Source organism: Thamnophis elegans, chromosome 1, assembly GCF_009769535.1.
Source record: "Thamnophis elegans isolate rThaEle1 chromosome 1, rThaEle1.pri, whole genome shotgun sequence".
NCBI classification, from domain to species: domain Eukaryota; kingdom Metazoa; phylum Chordata; class Lepidosauria; order Squamata; family Colubridae; genus Thamnophis; species Thamnophis elegans.
In genome coordinates this window covers 9,184,567-9,210,637 of record NC_045541.1, presented here as the reverse complement: position 1 = coordinate 9,210,637, position 26,071 = coordinate 9,184,567, and the positions used below count along the sequence as shown (strand labels likewise).

General features: G+C 34.9%; 1 protein-coding gene across 3 annotated transcripts in view; it reads right to left on the bottom strand.

The window, feature by feature from the left end:
• SATB2 (SATB homeobox 2) overlaps positions 1–26,071 on the bottom strand; it is a 251,593-nt gene that overhangs the window by 22,103 nt on the left and 203,419 nt on the right. The window contains exons 8-11 of one of the 3 annotated variants that reach the window (XM_032229135.1): positions 23,690–23,902; positions 20,295–20,381; positions 18,710–18,865; positions 7,290–7,487 (exon numbers count right to left, since the gene is read on the bottom strand). In XM_032229135.1, coding sequence (XP_032085026.1) covers positions 7,290–7,487; positions 18,710–18,865; positions 20,295–20,381; positions 23,690–23,902 — 654 coding nt within the window. The remainder of the gene's footprint in view (positions 1–7,289; positions 7,488–18,709; positions 18,866–20,294; positions 20,382–23,689; positions 23,903–26,071) is intronic. The other 2 variants (XM_032229143.1, XM_032229151.1) reach the window with 2 other exon arrangements.

The following is a 26,071-nucleotide window of genomic DNA, read 5'->3' as shown; positions in this document are numbered from 1 at the left end:
CTCAGTCAGGATCAAACTCCAGGCTGTGGGCAGTGTTTGCTTCAATACTGCAGTTTAACCACTGCACCACCAGGATTATTATGGTGTAACATTTTGATTTGATTTGAAGTTCCTTTTCATACAAGAATTGGCTTCTTTCATACCTGCAGAGTTCTGCCTTTCAATACACTAGAGATAAATTCTAGCTTTAGTCTTCCCATTCTGATTTACCAGAATAGGTAAGTTTACTCCCACTCTTGCTGGTGGAACTGTTAAAGTTATTAATGCTACTGGGTATCTCCCAAACCAATCATTTTGTGGGGCTAATTCAATGGTTGGATTGAATTGTATCTTGAAACAAGTTGGTAACCAATGTCTGTCTTGCAGGGGACATACAATGTGATATTGACAGTTTGGACCAATTTGAATCAATTTCAGTTTTTGAAAACTTAGCAAAAGTGATGCCAAACATAACACACTGCAGTACTCCAAACTAATTTTAAGAAAAGTGGGTTTCTTGCCCTGTTCCAACCGGTTCGGTTGGAACGGGGCCGGCGGCATCCTCGTGCGCGCGTGCGGTGCACGCATGCGTACTAGCATCTGTGCGATGCTCCAGCTGTTCCTGGAGGATCGCGCAGGCGCTGTATGCATCCTGCGCATGCGTGGAAGCGCAGAACTCGTCAAAACCAGGTAAGGAGCGCGGGTGGATGAGTGGGCCCTTCGCCATTCCCGGAAGTTACTTACTTCTGGGTTTGCCGACCAACCGGTTCGCAGGGACCGCCGTGAACCGGTTGAAACCCACCCCTGGGCCAGATGGAACACTATGGTCTAAGGAACAACAGCAGAGGAACACCAATGAAGATAGGACTATTAGCCACCGCCTAAGGAAAAAGCAGCAAAATGAATCCCAAATTATTCAATTTCTCAGAGGGGAAGAGCTAGCTCACCCCTAATAGGTAGAACTGTAATTCCAGAATCTGACTTCTGGGAATTCAGGATTTTGCCTGACTTCTCAATTTATTAGCCCTCATCCAGTCCAGTATTGCCTTCAGACATAGATTCAGAAGATTATCAGTTATCCTTGTAATACATGAGATCAAACTACATGTCAATTTTATACTGGTAAGAAAAGTCCCAAATCTTAGATTATCTTTTCTCAGTAGTTTCATGTAGATATTAAATAATCTTGAAGACAAGAATAATATGAAGAAAATACACTGATGTAAATTACTGATAAAATAATACTTACAAACACAGCCTTGAAACCAGACTTAAGTAAGTCTAGATAATCTGCTCTTTTGGAGAAATCCTGGAAATTAGTTCTGCATGACCAACTGAACTAATTTTGGATGGCACTAGGCATACACTATTAAGAGAAGTGCAGCGCTAATAGATATGCACACTGTTATGCATTCTCATACAAATGCAATCATTGCTTCTTTATTCGAAATGTGCATGTTTTTTTCTCTCTCTGCAATTATTTTACTGATTTTATTTATTTTTATTACCATCTTATTACTGAGGGTTTTTGCACTATTATTATTCATCCGTGACCTGACAAATGCGCGCACGACAAAAGCGCGCCGACAAAACCGCAGTGCTAAAACCACGATGTCATCAACGCGCCAACAACAGCGTGCCGACAACAGCGCACCGACAGAAGCGCGATTTAAGTTAAGGTAAGGGTTAGTTTAGGATTAGGGTTAGGGTTAGGGTTAGGGTTAGGATTAGAGTTAGGGTTAGGTTTAGGGTTAGAGTTAGGGTTAGGTTTAGAGCGCGCTTCTGTCAGCGTGCTGTTGTTGGTGTGCTTCAGCGCTCATTCATCAGCACAGTTTAGAACTCGTGGTTTTGTCACCGCGGTTTAGTCAGGAGCGCTTTTGTCGGTCGCCCTTTTGTCGGTGAACCTTATTCATCACGTAATAATTTTTAAAAGAACAAAATAAAGTATAGGTATGAATCAGAAATGCAAAAAGAATGCAAGACACAGGGTTGCACAGGCCAGTGGACTAAAATAGAAATCAATAAGAACTGTTTCAGAAGGGACTACCAAACAAAATGTTGTGATGAAAGACAGAGAATAAGTATAATGAGGTTGTGAGGTATACAGAAGATGTTGGTTTAGCACATATTTACTGACTCAGCATATCCACTCAAATTCATATTGTGTATTGTGCAAATAGATTCTACCACATTACACAGAGAAGCACATACGGTATTAGCTAGCATCACTCAAGATTGTCAATACAGTTTTCCTGAGTCAAACAATATTGTATTCTACTTTGCAGGCAACCAATATAATTACATTATTTAAAGTATTTGCATTCTTTAGCAAAAATCTACCATCCATTCAGTATGTAACAAAAATTGTACAATACACTTTCATCATTAAATGAATTTGGTTATATTACATTATCTGAATGCTTTTGACATTCCCTGCATCTTAAGGTTTTATACTAATACCATTTTGAAAGGGAAGTAGCTATGATTCATGTTTAATGGTAACTTCAGGGGTTTTTTCCTTTCTATTCTGTATGTATATGCCCTAATATTTTTCATTAACTTCAAATATAAAATATTGGTAAGAATTCTTTCTGCAAAACTGGATGTCTCTATTTCCTCATTTAAAATAGTATTGTACAAGGAAATAGAGACATCAATAGAAACTCCAATTTTGCAGAAATATTTCTCACCTCCACTGCTTTATTTGGCCAATTTATGCATAGAATTAATTTTCTTTTCTTAAAATAAAAAGTTTTTTAAAGGGTAGATAATGATAATGCATTTGAGAACAAGATTTTTCCTTCTTTGTGTTATTAATCTTGCAATAAATTCATATACAACAAAATTGTGGTAACTATTTTTACGATAGGAGGAGGCTGTATCTTTTTTTTTAATGCCAATGATCCCAAAGAGCATAGAGATAATTATTTGTGATTAGGGTGGGGAGGGGAAGGCTAAAATGTTCAGCCACTTTTCTATATGTTTGCAAGGTTTGAGGAAGAATAAAAAGCTTAGCAATGCTATTTTCCTTTCTTTTAAATAGAAAATGACACTACCATAATTTGCCATTTGGCCACTGAATATTAGGGCTACAATTTGTAAATAAGGATCCACTAAATAGGACTGCATGTCCTATTTACCAGCTTTTTCTTCCCTTCCTAGGACATTTGGGTCGATAGTGTAACAAAAAATGGAACCAAAGATTTCATGAGCTTTTCAAAATAGCCATTTCACTAGAAAATGTATCTGGTTTAATCATACCAACACTCGATAGTCAAAGCCTTGATTCACCAAGTCCCGACAAAATTAAACTTTCCAGTCAGCCTACATATTTATCTAAGTTATAGAGCCACTCATGTCATAAGCACATGACTCTGGGCAGAGCATTCCCTTCTCTCTTCCTTAATAGCTTTCGGGACAGTACAGTACTGTGTGTGTGGGTGTGAACGTGTATGTGCATGCACACATGTGTGTACAGGCAGTCCTTGCTGACTGACCATTTGTTCAGCACCCATTCGAAGTTGCGGTCATCGCAATATCCCCATGTCACATCTTCACAACGGGCATGCCAAGCCAAGAACATAACAGAACAATACAGTTAGAAGGAACCTTGGAGGTCTTCTATTCCAACCCCTTGCTCAAGCAGAAGACCTTATACTATCTCAGACAAATGGTTGTCCAATCTCTTTAAAAGCTCCAGTGATGGAGCACCTACCACTTCCGAAGGCAAGTTGTTCCGTTGATTATTATTATTATTTATTATTATTTATTTATTTATTTGTCTTGTATGCCGCCCACTCCCGGAGGACTCCGGGCGGCTCACAAAAGACAAGGGAAAGGGGGGAACAAGACAAAGACAACATATTAAAAACAAAACCAACATTAATTTGTTAATTGTTTAACTGTCAGGAAATTTCTCCTTAGTTCTAGATTGGTGCTCTCCTTGATTAGTTTCCAATCATTCCTTCTTGTCCTGCCCTCAGGAGATTTAGAGAATAGGTTGATCCCCTCTTATTTGTGATAGCCCCTTAAATTGGAACACTGCTATTATGTCACCCCTCTTTCATCTTTTCATTAAAATGGACACACCCAATTCCTGCAACCATTCTTCAAATGCTTTAATGTCCAGTCCCCTAATCATCTTTGTTGCTCTTCTCTGCACTCTTTCTAGACTCTCAACATCTTTTTTATATCGCAGCAGCCAAAACTGGATGCTATATCCCAAGTGTGGTCTTATCAAGGCATTGTAAAGGGGTACGAACACTTCACATGATTTTTATTCTATCCTACTGTCATTACGGTGCATTGCAATCATTACAATGATTGTACTCTCCTGCAGTCATATCATTGCTACCTGTGATCTTCCCAGCCACAAGTTGCATGCCACAGTTATGTGATATTGTGCTTAATGACACAAAGTAAGTCACTTAACAACCACAGCCAGAACCGCCATCATAAGACAAGCATAGTCATGTGAGTTTTCATTTTATGATCACATCACTTAATATTGGAATTGACAGTCCGAATTGTGGTTAGTTAGCGAGGACAGATTTTGATCCAACTTTTTAAGTTGGAAAAAAATAGCTGAAGACATGGAACATACCTAATGCTCCTGTCTCCATTCTTCCCCACAACAACCACCTAGTGAAGTGGATTAGACTCAGAAAGGTCCAGGGTCACTCAACTTTTATTTTTAAGGGAGGCCGAGACTCAGAGTCTCCTTGTTTCTAGTTATTCATATCAGGATTTTTAAAAATGTGTTGAGGATAAACTGATTAAGATAGGATTCATGAAAATGTGTTGGGGTTTTGTATAAGACAGAGAGTTTGAAAAAAACAGGTTCACTCAAACAAAGTCATTTTTTCTGTCAGTGGAGTTTTGCCTTTTAATCAGAAGGTCCAGGATTTTTTTAACTAACAAGGTTGCACAGTTTGAAAAACTTCGAAAACCACTTATTTCTATGATAAAATCTAGAAGATAAAATACAGTATAATTATTTCAACACCTTTATCTTTTTCATGCAAGTTGGAACAATTTATCACATTTATTTTACAATATACAAAATAAAACAATAAAGGGAGTAATAATTATTTGGCTAACCCTGATATATTCAGATTAAATATTTTTTACAAAATTAGATTTGATTATTAATTTTGGTTAAGCTAATAAAATTTAATTATATTTAATATCTCTCCATGTACTGTACTAAATTAAATTTATCATTCACTGAGAATGCAATTGAATAGAATTAGGATTTGGTTGCAAATGAGGCAAAGATAAGATTATTATTTATCACTTGAAATGTTGCAGGATACTTGAAATCAAGCATTTCATTTTTATTATTTTAAGTGATCATTATGCAAATAGTTATTAATAGCCTTGTGGATCATCTCCAAATAAGATAATGGAAGGTGTAAGGTCACATTTGACAGGCATTATTCATGTTGCAGTGCAATTACAGTCTAGATATCATGGTTATATCTATATTTTAATTTATTTTTGCAGATAGAAGTGGGTTCCTACTGGTTCACACCGATTCAAGTGAACCGGTAGTGGATTTTGCAACTGGGTCACCGAACTGGTAGGGACGGACGGCTGGCCACGCCCCTGAACCGGTTCACTTGGTTGCCCATGCCGTTGCTTTTTACTCCTTTTTTAATGTTCTGTGAATGCGTAGAGCAATGTTTTGGCAAATGCATACGTGCGTACATGTGCGCGAGAGCAAAGAGAGCACACGTGCAAAACGGCGCATACAGCGAACCAGCAGTAATGCCAGCAGCAACCAACCCCTGTTGTAGATGATAGATAGATGATAGGCAGACAGACAGACAGACAGAACAGACAGACAAACAGACAGGAAAATCACAGAAACATCTGTCTACAGTATATAGTCTTAAATGCGTGTTGCTTAATGAATTCATTTAAGAATACTATTTACAAAATATTAGATTAGAAAAAGAATGGGAGATGTATTTTATTGAACAATATATAGATATCTATTCAACCCTTTTAATACATATGCACCACTTACAATATTTAAACTCAGTACATATTGATTGATGCAAGAGTACCATTATATAAAATATATATACTATGACAAGGTTGTTGGAGAATGTCCAAAATTCTAAAAACTTATTCTAGATCCATGACGGTAAACCTATGGCACGTGTGCCATAGGTGGCATGCAGAGCCCTCTCTGCAGGCACACAATCCATCATTCCACCTCAGTTGCACCACACATGCATGCGCACCCCCCCACCAGCTGGCTGGTTTTCGGATCTCTGTTGAGCATGCATGGACAGCATGCAGGAGACATGCACGCATGCATGGGGGAGCATGGGGGGTCACATGGGGTCGAGCATGCATGTGCAATGGGCAGGGCACAGGGGAAGGGGTCAGAGGGTCACACGCCCATTGCATTATGGTCGCACACACGTGCTCTGTCACACATGCATGCTTTTGGCACTCAACGACAAAAAGGTTAGCCATCACTGTTGTGGACACTTTTCTTCATATTTCATCAATCAATAACAAGATATTTATTCAAAACTCTGTAACTGGCTAACAAATACAAGCATATCATTTTGCAAAAGCAATACATGAAACAAGAGAAAATGCAGAAATGTGGGTGCATTTAAAGAGATTTCCAAGTGGACTAAATTATCCAGGTCAGCTGCTAAACAGACTCTAGCTCTAAATATGGCTTCAGCTACAATTGGAGCTTATACACATTGAAGGCTGATAATTTTTCTCTAAACTAAAATTGTTATACAGTTTTTAATAACATGTGAAATTAAATCTAGGATAAGGAAACAGTTTCCCTGGTTTTAGAAATATTTATGATTTTATTATATTTCTATTGTTTTTAGGGTTCTTTCGCAACACATTCTTTATTCTAATGCTTAATTATTTCAGAACGTAATGTGGAATATGATGCACCAAATAGAAGGTTAGAATAAAAAGAAGGTAAAGTCAAGCTTAGATCCAGGCTCAGCTATGAAAACCTGCTGAATCATTTCAGACCAATCACCTCCTTCAGTTCTATCTACATCAGTGGTTCCCAAACTTGGCAACTTTAAGACTTGTGGACTTCAAGTTGAAGTCCACAAGTCTTAAAGTTGCCAAGTTTGGGAACCACTGATCTACATCATTAGATTAAACTGCTTTTGTTGGTGAAGGGGGAAACTGAAGAAAAGAATATTATGTTGGATTCTCTTGAGTTTCCAGGTGACAGATGGAATAGAAAGTCGAATGGAAAAACATAAAATAGAGCAAAACAAACATTTAAATTGGATAACCAAAGCACTGACCTGTACAGGCTCAGGAGTAAGCTGGACAACATGCTGCATACGTTCGCTGTGATGATGCCGAGATTCTTCTTCATAGATGAGATCCCTCTCATGTTGGGGAAGATTCAAGAATCGCCGAATGGTGCACAGATTTTCCCAAAGTGTTCGATTTTCAGGGCTTGGGTTTTCTTTCCAACGCAACAACTCACACAGCCAACCCTGGGGGGAAAAAAAGTAAGTAAATAAATAAATATATCAGCACACATGCATTGTTAAGCAGTAATATAGTAGTTCAATAGTAGCCTTGACTGCTATTGAGAAACAGTTTTTTCCCAGATTGTTTACTACAATGTACCGTATGTAGCTAGTTTTAGTGTTCTGAGATGGGAGAAGGGGAAATTTAATCTCATAATTTTTACAGTAATTGTGAAGGAAAAGCTATATGCTAACATAACAGAATTTGGAAACAAAGACCTTGAACAATGGGGTGGGTGGGAAGAACAGTATACTTTACTGCTAACTACCAGGTATCCAATACCATAGATCCTCCTTATTGTTAGGGCTCTTGTATTTTTTTTCTTCACATTCACAATAATGTATCTTACTTTAGTATTACAGTATATTAATGGGCTATCAACCTATGCCCGCCCTGGTACTGTGTGTGTGTGTGTATATACATACATGTATGTATGTATGTATGCATGTATTTATGTATGCCCTTCAGATCCATCCTTCCAGCCTCACTTACAAAATCTCTTGCTTTTAAATTCCCTCCCCATTCTGAAATTCACAGTAAATTGGGAAGTTGTACCTATTATCAGGCTTTGACTAATAGTTCTAATACATAATTGTGTTATCCAGACCTGCTGCAACCTGGAATAAAAATAGCTTAAATTAATTAAACAAATGTGACAACTTGGCAGGGCACAAGGGTGAGACACAGCATTCACCTAGTATTTTAGCATAGCATAAAGCAAACCAACATGGAACCCATACAAGCTCTATCTTCAAATATTTTAAAATATGACCTTGACTCATCATATCAGTCATAGGATCTGATCTAGAAAATAGGCTATTGAGGTAATAAAAAGAAGGAACATAAAGGCTGTTTATTTGATCAAGGTTAAAATATGTATGTTGATATCTCTGATAACTCTTAATAGACTTTTTGCTGACCAGTATTGAACCAGGAGACATCAAGGATTTGTTTTTAGATAATATCTGAGATATGGAAAGAAAGAGATAATTTGTTGTATTTTAAGAGAATGTGATAAATTACTAAAATCGTTTATACTTATTGTGAAAAAGAGAGAAGTCACTTCTTCATATATTTCTTTTCTTTACTATATTTTTATTTCTTTTCTATTTTACTTCTATTTTTCCTGTACTTTCTATTTCTTCCTTTTATTCTTGTAGTCCTTAAAATTTGTATTAGTTTTTAGATTTTTAATTGTAATGTTAACAACTGCATAATATCATGTGATGATTTGCCTAACTCTCCACTGCATCTTCTGCCTTTACCTCCCTTTCCCCCCCAAAAAAGAAGAAAGAAAAGCAAGATTTGATTATCTCCGCTGCATCAGCCAAGACAGCCATACCAGCTGTTCTCATTGTGCAGCCTCTTCCTCACGGCCTACATGTTAATAACCTGATCATTCCATTTTCTCCTTCAACTGCCGGCTGCAGCACAGTGAAGAGACAAAAAGCCAGGCCCATCTGCAGCAGCTGTAGGCACTGAACTGTGAAGCCACGGGGGATTTATAAACTAATCTGTAACACAACACTGCCTTGTTTTTACAAGTGAGAGGCCACAGTTGTGCAGACCTGATCTTTTCTTGCAATAAGCTAGGAGTGGTGGGAAATAAAAGGAAGATATCTAATCATTTACTTGGAATAAATATCTGCATTTACTATTCTGTATGGTACATGGCTAACCACGGAATCAGGTGATGGTTGACTCCCACATTCTCTTCCCCTCACTCAAAATCCCATGTCTCTTTAATAATAAAGCAACAAGCAAATAGACCTTTAAAAGTCTCGGCTCTAAAGTGTTTTCTCAGGGGTCCTTCTATACAAAGGAATTTTTTTTTTGAAATGTAAAATAGAACATGGAAGGGGGGAGTACTTCTTCCTGCATTCTTTTTATTTTTTACTTGAATACATTGAATACATACAAACTATTTGAACAAGTATGGCTTCAACACATTCCCTTGGAAAACTTGTTTCCGTGTTTGTTCTCTTCGTATTTTATCAAAGGCTAAGAAAAATCCAACAACTGCTCCAAGTCTACATTCTGAGTGATCTTGAGATCTTCTGGCCTGGGGTTGCTGTTGCCTTTCCAGAATGTTTAGCTTGAAAAGAGAGATGTGACAGATGACATCTCTCCTCTTCCTTATGATCTTGGAATATTTCATGCAACACTCAGCTGTATTTGATTGATAACTACTCCTATAATCTGCACTCATTACCAGCACTTAGCTTGACACTACAGGTCTCATTATGAATGGTGTGCTCTCTGTCATTATACTTTAGGCAGCATCATGTTCAATTTGCCTGGCACCTTGCAAGGTCCTGACCATGAAACTATTAAGGAATGAACTAGACTGCCATGTGATCATGCGTGCAAGACATGAGCAAACCAAATTAATTTCTGGCACAGGAAGTTAGCAGGCAAAGGTCCCATCCTTAGGACACCAGAAAATGACTTGATTCCCCTGTGGAAATACGCTAATGGCATATTTAGCAAAGCTTCGTTCTGAAGGTGAAGCCCGTTCTTGTTATTTAGGGAAAGAGAAATCCAGTTTTCCCAGAAACTGTGTGCTTGACTGATCAGATTAAGGGATCTAGTCTTCTACAGCCTGGGCATGAATGTATACAAATCACAGCAGGACCCAAAAAATCAGTGATACTTCATAGCCTCAGACATATTGCACCATGTACACCCAGCTGCTACAATAATTAGTTTATGAATGTATCAGCTGGTTCTGCAATTTTTATAAATGATAACTAACCTACAGAGCAGAAAGATTTTCATAAGCCTAATATTAGCAAGAAATTGCTTAAACCCTCTTAACTCTAAATTGTTATTGTGCTAAATGTCCTCTTCATGCTTCCAATTTTATACCACTGTAGCACTCCCTCCCTAAATATTTATTTGGCATCAACAATGGCAATTCATTTATATCAACTTCTTTCACAAAAAGCTATTATCTACCTTCTTTTTCACAACCTATTAGGATTATTTTTCTTCAACAAATCTATCTTTCACGTAAGCTCTTATTTATTCAAATAGTTTATCAACCACCCACTCAGGTTCATATATTAATCAGCCAAAAAGGTTTCAAGTGCCATGAGAGGCTACTATTGAAAACATTAAATAATGGAACCACTAACCAAGACACACAATTCTGTACCAAGAAATTACTATCAAGAGGGAAGTTTAATGTGCATTGCAGTGCTTTTTATTATTATTGAAATAATCTTACTGTGCTATCTGAGAAAGTTTTTCAGTATGTTACAAAAAAAAAGTGTAAATGTCAAATAAAACAGTGACAGATGATGACAGTATTCTCTATTGAATAGCACCGTTGCTTCGTGCATGTTCGATGAGAACTCATGAATTATTAATAAATAAACTCCTTTTTATGTTTAAAAAAACCTCATGTAGTTGTGTGATTTATTCAGGGAGGTTATAGCAAAGAGAAACTGAAAATTCTAAAACTGACTTCTGTGTTTAAAAAAGCTGATCCTAACTTTTGCATAGGTACTAAAGACTATCTGGCGAATATCCATTCTCCCCCCCCCCCCCCAGCTCATATTATTTGTATTGGGAATAAAAGTAGATTTATAACAAGCTAGAAAGTGAAAAAGGTGGCTGAAAGAAAGAAAAAAGTTCTTTAAAACCTGGTGCTAGTTCATTGTACCAGAATTTTCAATAGTAAATAAAGAGAAGGAGTTACACCCCATTCCTTTGCTAATGTAAACTACTCTGGTCCAGGTTCAATCCCAGATTTTTAATTTTAAAACAGTGCAGGAAATTGACGATTAGAAATCAAAAGAAGATTGCAGTGCAGGCATTCCCTTCCACATATCCCTGTACACTATCTCTTCAAGAATCCACCAGTATGTTTAAGGTAAAATCAGAATGCTTTCTAAAAATATTATACCACGAGTGAAGATGTTATTGGCATTTGTTTTTGTTTTCTTGTTGCGCCTCACTTTATCCATTTCCCACTGTTGGGAAAGCCTACCATCTGATTAAAAACAGCCAAAAGCCCAACAGTATGTAGAAATGAATCTCACCAAGTTCAATAGAATTTCCTCATACACAATTGTGTCTACAATGGCATATTGCTTCAAATCAGCTCCAATACAAAAGATACTGCCATGGATGGGAAAAGGAGAATGTAGCTTCTAAACCAAAATTTTAAAACTGAAATCTAAAAATCATTTTTAAAATTTTCAAGTCTGCTTTCTGATTAATTTTGGTCTCTTTTTTCTATATATTATTGTTAATAAGTTAAATACTAAAGCTCTATTTTAAATCAGTATTGTTTCATATATCCTGCTATATTAGTAGTTGTAACAATAAACTGATTAAGATAGGATGGAAAATTCATGGGAAGAAAATGTTGTCCATGCAATCAGAAAATATGTTAGGTTGGGTATAGTGGTCCTAATATCAACCAAATTCAATCAGTTTTAATCTAATGTATTGTATATACTGCCTTAAAGTACTGAGTTAATAATGCTGATGCCAGATTATCTATTAAAATAAAATTTAAGCAAACGGCAAAATCTGTTTTTGTAACTTATGAAAACATTTCAATTTAAGAAGTACAGAAAATACATAAATAAAAGTCATGTTGCCGGTACAGTTATGAGTTTGAAAAAAAAAACTCAGCTTGTAATTTTTTGTACACAATTTTGTACACAATTTTGTCAATATCCACAGAGAATCTCATTGTTTCTTATATTTAAAAACTTGGGCAATTAAGCTTTCCTGTCATATTTTATAAGAACTGTGTCTCCTAATCAAATGTATCTGACAGTAAAATATAGCATTCATTTGTTAATCTTCCAATTTTCCTGCTTAATAAGCACAAGTACTCAAAACATGGTGGATTGGGAACCCCCTAGAGATAAAGGAAGGCAGATGAGAAAAGAAATGAACATTATATATCATATTTTAACTATAACCTTTGTAATATTTAGGTCAGGAAAAACTGAAATCAAAATATTTAAGTTGTTACTGAAAGAGCTCATATGTTAAGAAGCTTTGTAAGATGCACCTTGTGAAGAGAATAGAGCATTGAAATATAGCCTTATTCATTCTGGTAGAAATACAGTCTATCTGGCCACTCATTTTCTGAGTGTAAGAAATGATATGGTACATCATGTATAATTTGTGTGTTCACACAGATTTATAGAATCCAAAGAGAAGTCAAAGGATATGCTTACACAGGCTTTATCTAGTTTACAATTCCATTATAAATTTATGGAAGATTTCCTATTGTAATTGTGATAATTACATGGTGCAAAATAGACCTAGGTTTTCTACTTCTTTTGTTGGTTCTTCTTGTGTGAATCATTAGGTGTTTTTCCTTAATCTTTTTTGGCTGTGCACTATACCATGCCTTACTCAAGGGGGAAAAAATCAATATTTTGTATGTACAACTGGAGAAACACAATAATATTACAGAGGGAGGGAACATATTTTAGGACCAGTGCCTATGTTTTAATTTCTGAGAACAAACTGTGACCTCATACATAAAAGTGCTGTTAAGGTCACTTCTCTAACATTACGGTATGGCTAGTCACAAATATGCATTTGCCCAATAGGATATTGATGAGATTGTTGTCTGTCACTCTTTTTCATTCCTTAACGTACTTTCTATCACTGCAGTTTAACTTGGTCTCTTTTTTTTCAAAGGGGGGGGGATGCATAGAACTTCATCTACTGCATTACCCAACTACCATTTTTATTTTCTAAGAATGTGCTACTCCATCCATGAGAACAGGTGGCATACAAAAAGTCGGAAGTAAATAAATAGTGTTGAGATGCTAAATACTGTATGATGTTACAAGCTGGTAATTTGTTTTAAGGATCTTCATTTCTATGAACATTAAGCAGGGCAGAACGTTTTTATATTTAAAAAAAAAACGCAAGTAGTTGGGTGATTTATTCAGGGAGGTTATATCGAGGAGAAACTGAAAATTCTAAAACTGATTTCTGTGTGTAAAATGCTGACACAATTTTGCATAGATAAAAATATTGAGATAAAACTGATACTAAGGACTGCCTGGCTAATACCCATCCTTCCCCCCTCCCCCCCCCCAGCCCATATTATCCGCATTGGGAATAAAAGTAGATTTAAAACAAGCTAGAAAATAAAAAAGGTGATTGAAAGAAAAAAAAGTTCTTTAAAACCTGGTGCTAGTTCACTGTACCAGAATCTTTCAATAGTAAATAAAGGGAAGGAGTTCCTCCATTCCTTTGCTAATGTAGAAGACAAACTTCTATCCAGGTTCAATCCCAGATTTTTAATTTTAAAACCGTGCAGGAAATTGACAATTAGAAATCTCTCTTTTATAATGAAAATAACAGAGAATGCAGTGCAAGCATTCTCTTCCACATATCCCTGGACACTATCTCTTCAAGAATCCATCAGTATGTTTAAGATAAAATTGGAATACTTTCTAAAAATATAATGCTAAGAGTGAAGATGTTATGGGGTACTTGTTTTAAGTCTGGTGCATGCCAAGAAAAGCTTCCACAGGCATATTATTCTTCAGCGGCATTATGTAAGACATAACAAAAATATAGAAAACCAGAGAAGCATAAGTAGTGCTGAAGAATTGATATGTTGAATACCATTGCTATGTTGGGAAAGTATTTCAATAGGTAGGGAGCATAAATACTGTATTTGATAGAGATTTTTCACCTGTATCAAATACAGCATTTATTGTCCATACTTATCACGGATGCCTACTGTATTTTTTCCAGAAATACCAGCTTTTGATAGGCGCAATGGTTTTGCTACATAAAGGGCTTAAAGCAGTTTTTAATTATGGAGTAATGGCAGAACAGACATTTGCAACACTTGTTATATACCAATACCAGGAGAATCACAAACTACAACTTCCTTGAGAATACCAATATATTTATACATTTGTAATGTAAATTACCATTTTTTGAGTGACAAATTAATGCAAAAAGGAAGAAATTTAAACTTGGTATTGGAAAGGGTGCAGAGACTGGAATTCTCTTAAGTTTTCCAAGATCCTAAGAAGCTGAAAGTAGTTCATTTTAAACAGAAAATAATAGTAATCCATAATGATGCACTGCTGGTCACTCGGCACTACTGTATGGAAATATATATCTTGAATATTTAATTTTAATTTGATATTAATAATTTTTGAAGAATTTGAACGTTTCTGCATTGACAGGAACATTCCAGCAAATATGTGAGAAGGCAAATTAAGAGATTTTAGTGAGAATGATTCAAAATAACTCTACTCAAAATATATGTTAAAGGATATTTCCTCACCCACATCTTCAGTGCAGAAAAATGTCAGCATCTGTGAGAAAAATTATAATGTGTGATAGATGTCTTAAGAGACTGGGAATCTGCTATTAGTCAAATTAGCCACAGAAAATTATTTTCTAATTGTACTCAAAGCAAAGGCTTCTAAAAGAAATGTTCAGCTTGGAAATCTACAGTAGCATGAAATTAGCCAGGTAGAAGCATGAACTGATAATTCACTCACAGAGCTTTTCTTTTTACAAATCCAGTGCATCTCTATTAAAATAAAGCTCTTGCTGATTAAAAAAAAAAAAACAACTAGTGAAGAATGTGGAATAGATAAAAGAGTGGCTGTACTGTAATACTGAATTCTGACATGCATATTAATGGAATCTTGACAAGTATGTCTGATCTCTATAGTTTACAGTGATTACTTTGGAATTGCAATATGCTGAACTTTAATATTTGTGGAAATTTACTTGTTAGTTCTGCTAAACTACTCCTCCAAGTCTTTACTTGAACCATTTGCTCTAATTAAAGATTTCTTTGACAAGAATGATCAAATGATCATAGTAAAACTTAGTAAATTATTTTTTGTTCGCACAAAACTTAGCAAAAAGACCAAAGAAAGAAAAAAGTATAGTGTGTGCTTCCTTAAGAACATTCTGTGCCTTTTTTCTTAAAATGGGGAAGTGGGGAGAGAAGAGAAACAAAAAATAAAGCTAAAAGTAAACAAACATTTTAAATAATTGTGTTTATAATATTGATGACATATATTGTTATTATTATTTAAATTAACAAGTTTATCAATACACAAAGCATGTACTTCTAGTATATTTAAGCCATAGTTTTCACTTTCCATAATATACGGATCTTCATTTTAAAGGGCAGGAAACTAACTCTATAATTCTTCCTGGTACGCTCCAAAATAAACACAATTTTGTAGCCATTGTATTTGTAGCAATGCCTTTGCTACAAATTGTGACTTCAAAGATGGTAAAGAAAATTCTATGTATGATTAAAGTCCAACTGTGATCCCAAGTAAAACTGGTAGCCTATCTATGGAGTTGTACAGACCAGGATACATGTGGCACAGCATCAGTGAGTCGTATGTTTGGTGCTCAGAAGAAGCTCAAATGCACTGGCTCTCTTCACATCTTTTCGGATGGTCTTTATTTTTCTCATATATTATTTAGAATCCCTGGCTCAAAGTTGTTATCAGAAATGTTGACCATATGGGAGAACAGAATGGAGTTTGTCTCTGTTTGTATATCCTTCTTATGAGTAAATCATTGCAAAAAAAAACCTTTCAATTTGCCAGACCAGAATTTTCTCCTAAAGAATTACCTTTTCCCTTATAAGTGAATCACATGAATCAATAAAGGTGAATTCAATTGTTCTCCAGAAGCAAGCAGTTACTACGATTCTTGTTATTTCACACAACTTGAAATCTCCCTTAATCTTTTTAACTGTTCAGCATAATGTTTCCTTTATTCTAGTTATCCTCATTTCAGATTTAGAACTATCAAACCTTTTGTGATTATTGTAACTAACTCCTCCTGAATATGCCTGTTAGGGTATAACATCTGCCTATTGTGCCTATTCTACAAATTGCCAATTTTGAGATCACCCTTCCGAAACAGCTATTTAATATCTCAAATTTAAGTGCGATCATTTATAGTTTTAATATAATTTGAAACATTCAGGGCCGCTTTTAATGTTTTGTTTCCTATCGCTAACATCATTGCCAGAGAATATTATTTAGAATGAGTCTTTTCTTGGCTAGTATTGGATGATGGTAATCTGGATTACATTTGAATTTGAATCTAAAATCTCAGATTGTAGAGAAAGGTTTTATGCAATATATGAGTTTAAATTGGCACTAACAGTTTTCTAAAGTAGAAATAGAAGTAACAATTTTCCAAATCACTAAATAAACCTGTCATTTTTATACCACATCCTGTGCAAAGATTTCTTTCATGAACAGTGGCCTATCAAAATGAGACTTCAAGCAGTCAGAAGCACTTTTCATGTAATGAATACCTGTGCTTTACTGTTCTGAATAAATTACTCAAGATACCAGTCTGAAGAGTATAGATAATCACTTGATATTGGTAATATCACTCTCCATTTGTGAGTTTCTCCAGAGGCCTAGAGCTGCACACAGTTGGAAGCAAAGTATTACACTATGTAACTAACTCATATATGATCTAGAGTAGCATTATTTAAAGAGTTGGATCTCACTAATAATTTAATTAGAACACTTATGGTAGCAAGATTTTTTAAATAGGTCTAAGTGGTGGTTACTAATTTTCCAGAGATTCATACAAAGTTGGTCTCTTTGAGATGTTTTTTAGGCTTTAAACTCTAAATAAGTAAATGGATCTTGACACTTAGGCTATAAACATTAAGCGCATCAACAGTTCTCAAATTTTGCCCTAGCTTCCCCACAACTCAGTATTATAAAATAATGATACTATGGCAACCAAGTTTGAAAACATATTCATAAATGAGCTTGATATGCAAACAGAAACTCCAAGCTCATAATATTAGGTTTTGATGTGGTTATCGGAGCTGAATACATTTCCTATTCCTAACATCAAATGTTGCAGTTACTGCAATATTTCAAAAGAGTTAAAAGTATAAAAAAATTAGGGTTACTTGAGAGAATTGTGAAATGAAAAGCACATACTCAGATATACTCATGCAAGACGTGTTTGCAAGGCACAACCACAGCAAATTTTATTTTCACACATTTGATCAACCTTGCTGCTCATTTTTTAAATTCTCTCTATTGATTCTACATACTGCAAAACTGTTTTCTTTTTCAGATCACAAACAATTAAAATATTCTAGTTAAAGAGAATAACTCATGGGTGATTCCTCTGGAATTTCAGTATTCAAACTGGCACTAATTGAAGTTGTTGAGATACTCAAATTATTTTCAGTGACTTAGAACATTTCTGTTTCAGGACTTTTCTGCATAAAATGACAGCAAGATTCCAGGCATTTTCCAGCCAAACCTCAAAAAGATCCCGGTTATTCAGTTTGTGCTAAATATTCTTTATTAAAAACTATCTTAAGTGTATATGTGTGTGTTTGTGTACGAAAAAAATGCAAAAAAGAAGAGGCCGAAAGGCACGTTTGCAAAATCAATTGTGCAGTTTTTATTTTACTGCACTTTTATCGCATATGTCATTTATTACACAGTGGAAAACCGTTAAATGCACAGTAGTTGTGCCAAGTGGCATTATGCTTTTAACAGCTTTATTCGTTTAACAGTTCCAGCTCTCATTATATTTTGCCATGTGGTACGTGAGATTTTTATTCTTTTAACTGTGTATAAAAGGGGTCCATGGCATTTTCCTTTTATGTATTCCATATTGCACTCTTTTTTCCCCGTGAATATTAAGCCTTAGACGAAACTAAAAGCATGGGGTATATTAGAAAACATGAACTGTTAGAAGAAAATGGACATGAGGACAATTTTGATCCATTTTATAATCAAACCAACATTACTGATGTGTAGGTTCACAATATTTCTGTTAAAATCAGTATGTGACTAATTTTACTTTCTATATTTTATTATTACTCCATTTCATCTTTTTTACTGAAAGGGAAAAAAAAGCACTGTAAACCAAGAAATAGTGATTATCACTCTTTAAGATCTCTATCAAACATACAAAAACACCATCATTCAGAAATCCCTATTTTATAGTTTTGGATTTATTTGTGTTTTACTTTTTCTTACAAGATCCGTGCGTTTTAGCTATTCAGTCTATTTAAAGAAGGAAGAAATTATTCTGGAACAAAAGCACAAATAAGAAAAGATTGTATAGGTATATTTTTTATCTGTAGAAGGGATTTGTCAACCTCAAAGTTATTCCGGCTCTTAAAAGAGAATCCCCTGCTCACCTGGCTTTTGTTGGCAGCTACTTTGGCGAACAGAGCCTGAGACACCTTGGCCCTTTTCATCTCCTGTTGGATCTCGTCATAAATGGCAGCTGTGATGTTGATGTTGGCTCCGTCCACCTTAATGGGGAGGTCTGTTGTCGGTGTTGAGGTTTTGGCCTATCGAGAGACCATGAAAATAATAATTAAAATAGTGCTGCTTTCAGCCCAGCCATCTGTGCAGAAATTATCAAAGGATTTCAGTCAGCTGATGCCAAACTGCATTAGCTACAGAGGGACACTTCCTGTCCATTATTCTAATCAGGTTAATTGTGATTGGAAATAATTGCAGGGCATTCCTATAGGACATACAAAGCATGTGTATGCACTCTCTTTCACTCTCTTTTTCTACAAACATACACACAGTGTTCTTCAATTGCTCTGACTTTCAACACACACAAAAATATATACTAGGAAATTAAAAGGTTATGAATCAGATGAAGTAATGTTTAAGCAATTATTTTATTCAGCTAGTCCTCAAATACAATATATTACCTATACGACTATTTGAATTTTTGCTCTCTCCCCCTCTTCACCCCCCCAAAAAATCATACCTTAGAGGAAGAGCCAATTCTTCCAGAAAAGAAAAATGAGTAAATGCATAGAGGTCTCTAAATAATAAATTATTACTCAATTTAATGTACTCCCACAACTCTCTTTCATTCTTTATTAAAATTATACATGTCATTTGAGTATGTATGGTTCCCCATCATTATGCTGGCCAGACAGTCACCTAATTTCACCTAGGAAATCAGTGGGTATGAAAAAAAGATTAATAACTCTAAGCCTGCCAGTGTGCTTGATATGCTGCCATTGACTTCATAAACCCACATTGCAGCTGGGTACATTCCATTACATTCCTTTTAAATAAATGATTTCCTATCGATTTCTATGACAATTGAAGGAAACTAATGAGAGAATATCTCCTTCACAGATAAATCTACTAAAAGAACTGAGGTGGGATTTTGCTGCACAAAAATCTAGAAATCTACTGCACATTACAGTGGCTACTAATTTTACTAAGAAAAGGCAAATCAGTTATTGCAAGAACTAATAAATCACGCCGGCAATCATTTTAATCAAGGACAGTTTAAAGAAACATGCAAAAGTAAAGTAATGACCAAGGACTCTACTTAAACTAGGCTAGTAGACTTTCAACTCTGTTATTCTGTTCAGCAAAGTTTTAGAATATTAAAATACATGTTAAAGCAAAAAGTTAGAAAAAGGTGAAAAAGACTGAAAGAAGTAATAGCAATTCCTCCATGCTGATTCATTACAACAGCATACAGAGTAAGCATTTTACATTGGTTGAAAGTTTAATGGGGCTAAATATTTTATCATCTTTAACAAAACAAAAGCGATGTCTTAACAAGGTATTATTAAAAAGGAAATGTGGGGTTTTGTCTTGTATTTGAGAACCAGGTTTAGGGCCAATTTGCCTTGTATTTGAAAAACCCAGATTTAAAAGTTGCTGTAATATAAATGTCTCAAGAATATATTCAGTATATTAAAAAAATATAGGATTAGAACCATTTTGGAATATGTTTACCTGTGTTCTCTGGTCAATTTGGAGAAGCTCTGAATTATTCCACCATGATTTGTGGCCCGAAGAAGCAGAATCTTCTTTATTATGGCACTAAAATTACAAAATTAAAGGGGCCTGGTTCTAGTTTCACTAACTTGTTATCAGACAATATAAAAAAATTGTTTTAGTCAAATTTGTGATTATAAATTGCATTATTAAAAGGGCTTGAAAATTCACTTTTTCTAGTGTGTTAACAAGATTGTTTAAAAGATGCTGTTTTGTATTTTTATAATTATTACTTTATTTCAATGAAGTTTTATTTTTTCAAATAGACAAAATGGAGCAAACACAAAAGAATGGCATTTATAAATATTCTTTACTAAAATCAGCCTCATATCTGGGTTTTTTTCTAATATCCCTTGACTTTTACCAAAGAACAAATTAAGAAGCAGAAGCCCATATTTAAATATTGCTATATTCATCTCAAAACATTTGGACTCTTTTTTTTCTGATCAATTTGGCATTGATTATCTACTACCAAATACACATTCCAAAACAAAACTTGATCATCTTGAAAGCTACAACCAGAAAATTACAATTTTTAAAAAGCAATATAATAGGGAAATGAAAACAAACATTTACTATATTTCTTGATACTCTGAGATTATCTACTATACTGCAAAATTGTATCACAGATTGGTATCTATGGAAACAGTATTTTTTATATAGGATTAACTTCGGCATCAGGGGGAAAATTGTCTTTCATTTCAAATATGTTTTATCCTGTCTGCCTATCATGGCGATATCTTAAAGCATTCTTCTAGCATTAAATTATTCTTCTCAGTACTATGATTTAGGCAAAAAATAAATCATATATGCACTGTAAAATAAGTTAACATATAGGAATTTTTCCCTGCTTCAGCAGCAGAAGGTAGCTTATACCACTGCAGATTTTGTTTTTTTCTAAAAGAAATCTATTCCATTCTCTAGATAATTTACTCACTTTCTATCTTGGATGTAATTCCCTGCCAGTGTTCAAATGAACTGGCATAAATGTTATAGTTATCTTCTTGGACTCTTACCAGGGTGACCAAATGAGTTTTCATTTACAGGCATCTTATGTTTTCCATAGGGAGGCCAACCAAATATCAAATATTACATGGCTCCCAGAGTTATTGTTAGCTGCCCGGAGGCACTTATAAATTCTTTCAATCAATCGACATTTGTTATCTTTCCAACACAAAGAAAAGCCCCTCTTAAGTTATATTTTACCTTTGCTGTTAATTTTGTCCCTCTTCTATTTTTAGTAGTGTTATACTTTTTTCTGTTAAATATTGTAACTTTTAGCTGTATCCTGCTCTAGAAATTATTAGCCTAAGTCTGAGGCATAAAAAAGAGGAAGAAAAATCATCATCAAAATCTAAGCGTAAAGCCTTATGATTATAATCAAATGTTCTTAAAGACAGAAAAGGAACAAAGAACACTGATAACTGGAGAGTAAAAGTACACAGAGTGAAGCAAAACAGTCATAAATGCCAATTTTCACATATTGCATATATTCAGTTCCACCAAAGGAGTTAGATCTGTACACCCAGCCTCCCAAATTCTAAGTAAACATAAAGTAATCTCTAGAAACATCACCAAAAATTAGTAGAACAATATCCTCAGTATAATGAGAGTGAGAGTTTTTCCTGAACTCATTTTTTCCTACTGAATTTATAATTCAATTTTTTTGTCTGACTCCTATTTCTTCTCCACTTTAAAAATGAGTAGAAAACTATGTATTAGGTAAAACATATCTCAATACATAATGTGTTAGAGAAGTTTGTGAATTGTTTAGGTAAAAAAATACTTGAACAAACATGTAAAATGCATACAAAATGTGTATATTTAGAGAAATATGTAGAAATATTTGTACGTATTTAATCTTTTAAATTTTAATCCTTTTACAATATTATACATAAATTAAATGGTAGTCCAACTATATAATGTATATAGTATATAAAATACAATATACTATACTTTGAAAAAGGAGTTTATTTTATTTTTTAAAAACTATATAGAATGGGAAAAACACCAAAGACAAAAGAAAAAAATATGATAACACTATATAAAATTATACTAAGCCAAATAAGGGGAGATAAAGTAAAAGAAGAGAAGGAAAATCTTTAGAAAGCAACCCTTTTACAAAACAAATATACCAAACAAAACTAGAAACTAAAAAAAATGCATATGTAAATTATGTATTATCATACACACATACACTGTTTTAAATAAGATAGTAGAAGAAGAATGGCATGGCATGGCATGACAAAGATTAAAATAGAATAGAATAAATCCAGGTATAAAAATCACTTAGCTTGTTCCAACTTCAGCATTACAATCCAATTTTTTAAAAATTATGATTTTTTAAAAATTTGCTAAAAGGTAAAATGTTATAGTTTGCTAATCCATACACTGATCCCCTATCCTTGAAATATTTATTTATGTTCTGTCAGCCATTTCATAGCAGCTGAGGGCTCCCTGTCTTCTCTAATAAATATTGTGTCAAAAGTTTGATTCAGACATTAATTTTCAGCGGTTCCTTTCTCCAACAATAATTGTGGGAGGAAACACAACATTATCATCCTATCATGCTCTCTGCTAGTAGAAATTCTGGTTCATCCTTTTGGCAACAACTATTAGCAGTTTAATGTAACCACATTCAACAGGCTGGATCGGTTCACTTAAACTTTCATGACTCAAAACCATTTGGGAGGTTAAAGATCAGCACTTACATGTTGAATTGTATCTCCAAGCCAACTACAGACCTCTAAAATATCTTCATTGAAATCCGTTAAACATGTCCAAGTACTTATTTTGAAAGGTTTTATTCTATTAGTTGCAATCAACCTAACAACCTCTTAATTTTATTTCAGCACTTCTAGATGCACCCTGGAGGTCAATTTGCCAACCAGAAGATGAGCTACTGAAGCAACTGAAAACAACCGTAGGATAAAATTAAAGGTACAATCCCTAAGTAAAATTATGAAAAAAGTTCAGGCACATGTTGAGAATGAAGTGCGCAATTGGTCCTGAAAGGAAACATCATGCCTAGCTCTGTACACCATTGATTTGAGGAGATTCAGATCACAGCCAAAGTATATAACCTCCCCTGTAGATATTTGAATTCTTTCATGTATTTAATTGAATGTTCATTCTTTATATTTGCAGCATTAATTTTAAAAATAGTATATCAGTTCCATCCCAGAAGTGTTATTAAAAGACCACATAATTTAAAAGCCTAAGAATTTAAGAATGTCTTTTCTTTTCTATCGGTCCAGGAAAAACCTAACCAGCCATCTTGTAGGATGCCTGACTTTAGGTTTTCTGTATGAGGGGACAACACTGAAAGCAATTATAATAGGGTTGAACCTTACCTGGGGGGTTCTGGAGGAACTTGGACTGCTGGCAGCTGAAGACACCATGCTCACATTGGGGTTCATACTCCTCTCTCTCTCATCCTGATATATACGATCTCGCTCTGTCTCAGGTAGGTTGAGGAAATTCTGCATTGCCCTCAGATTTACCAGGAGGGATTGCGAAGCTGTTCTAGGGTCTTCTTCTTTACGCAGTATCTCTGATAGCAATCCCTGGTTCAAAAAATTAAAAAAAAGTCCAAGTCTTTTAAAAAAAAATGTGTTAGTTATAATTGGCCAGGCTGCAGGCTTGAGACCTTTCATCGGATGTCAAAGCACATGGAATGTTTTCTAGAAACAAACCTTGTTTTCTAGGGCCCACGACTGATTTAAGAGCAATTATATTCTACCTTTCACTTAAGAACAACCCAAATACAAATCTGCCTTGGAGGCAAGTGAGTAGTAAAGGCACCATTATAACACTGCAATTATAGACAGGTGCCTAAAAACTATTAGAGTTCTCACTTTTTCTGCTTGAGGTTGCAAACACTTGGCAGTTCTGTTCAACTTCAGGAATCTGCCAAGTTTGGTAAATTTAGTTCAGACATTTAAACAGCTCAGGGGACTTATGAAGAAAAATGTTTGGCAAGGTTTGGATGTTACAGTTCGTTCACTGCAAACTGTCGAGTCTTTCTAATAGGGAAAATGCTGCAAATATGAGAAATCCTTAAGATAAGTCATCTTTAAAATTAATTAATTTGGAAATTGCTGCCTCGTTTAAAAAGTTGGGAGGTGGCAATGGTCAGATTCATCAAATATATCTAGATTGTTTGAGTCTTTTACATGAAAGAAGTCAGCAGTTCAGTTCTACTACAGCTGATAAAGTCTTAGAAACCAAGTAAAGTCATAGAATATAAAAAGTTATGGAGAACTAGGACATAAAAATTACCGATTACTCTGACACTAAGACTTTAGTCTTTGAGTAACAGAATCTCTAATCATTTGCTGTACTTTCGGGCTCCTTTGTCCTGGAGAATTTCAACTAAAATTTCCTCTTTATAGCAGATTCATAACTAGAAAATAACTCTTATTTGTGCTGCAAATAAATGGTACAACTGCCACCTAAATGTTACGGTATTTTGTCCATCCTCCTTCCTTCTATCTGCACTCTGCATAGAACTTCAACATATTGCCAATTCCTCCAAAATACCATTCTCGGAAGGGAAAATCATTGGCTGCATTGTTTCTAGGCAGGAAAGTTTATAGCAAATTAATGTGTCCCAATCTTATTTCAATATATAAAATTTCCCTGCATCAAGATATATGGGGGAAATGCTCCCAATTACTTAAAATGAGAAATTCATACATACGTGAAAAAGTGAAACTGATACTCTTTGAAGAAGCAGACCAGAATCACAAAGAGAAGACTACTTAAGAAAAAAAATTGTTGGACCAATCACTCTCCCTCAGCCTAATCAACTTTCCAGGACTGTGGTTGAGAGGAAAAATAGGAGGGAATCGTATGTATGCCGCCTTGAGCTTCTATATAAAAGGAGGATATGCTAAGACAGTGTTTCTCAACCTTGTCAACTTGAAGTCCTGTGGACTTCAAGTTGCCAAGGTTGAAAAACCCTGTGCTAAGATATGTAACAAATCAATGCAAAATATAAAATAATTATTCAAGGCACAGGTACTTATGATATGTTAAAAATATTTCCTCAAATCAGTTACATGCTTCTGCTTTTTTATTCATGGATAAAATGTGCCTGACTGCTGGTTAATGTTCTAAATCTGCATAAAATTAGATGCATAAAAAAGACAATACTTTAAAGTATAACCAAGCATAAGGATAGTGAAAAAGGGGCAAATCTCAGAGGTTCCTCAGGATAAGCCTTCAGCAAGCCTGGGATTCCTCTAGTAATAGGGAGCCTTGTCTTATGTGTAATAGCTACCCTCTTGTGGTCTTGTTTTATGTATTCTTCATTGTTTTTAATGGGTTTGTAAAATGTTTCAGTTCCTTGTTTACATGCATTGGAAGCACCCTGGAGTCGCTTCACGTGAGAAGGGTAGCTATATGAATTTGACAAAAATAAAGAAATAAAACTGTTTATAACTCTGCTTTACAAAGGCAACTGTAAGTCTTAAGACCAATAAAATGAATAATTACATTTAATAACAGCTTTATGAAACAAAGGTCTGTCCTTTATAGTACAGTATGGACACTGTAAGTATAAAGTTCACAAATGCAGTGACTTGACAATATCCCTCTTTTGTAGTTTGGATTTTTTTTTAAAGTAAAAAATAATAGCCGCTTAATTGACCACTACCTTAGACTTTTTACTTGGGCTGGAATTAGCACACTTCCTACTGTGGGGGCCCTAGGCAAACATTTTAATCTCCTGC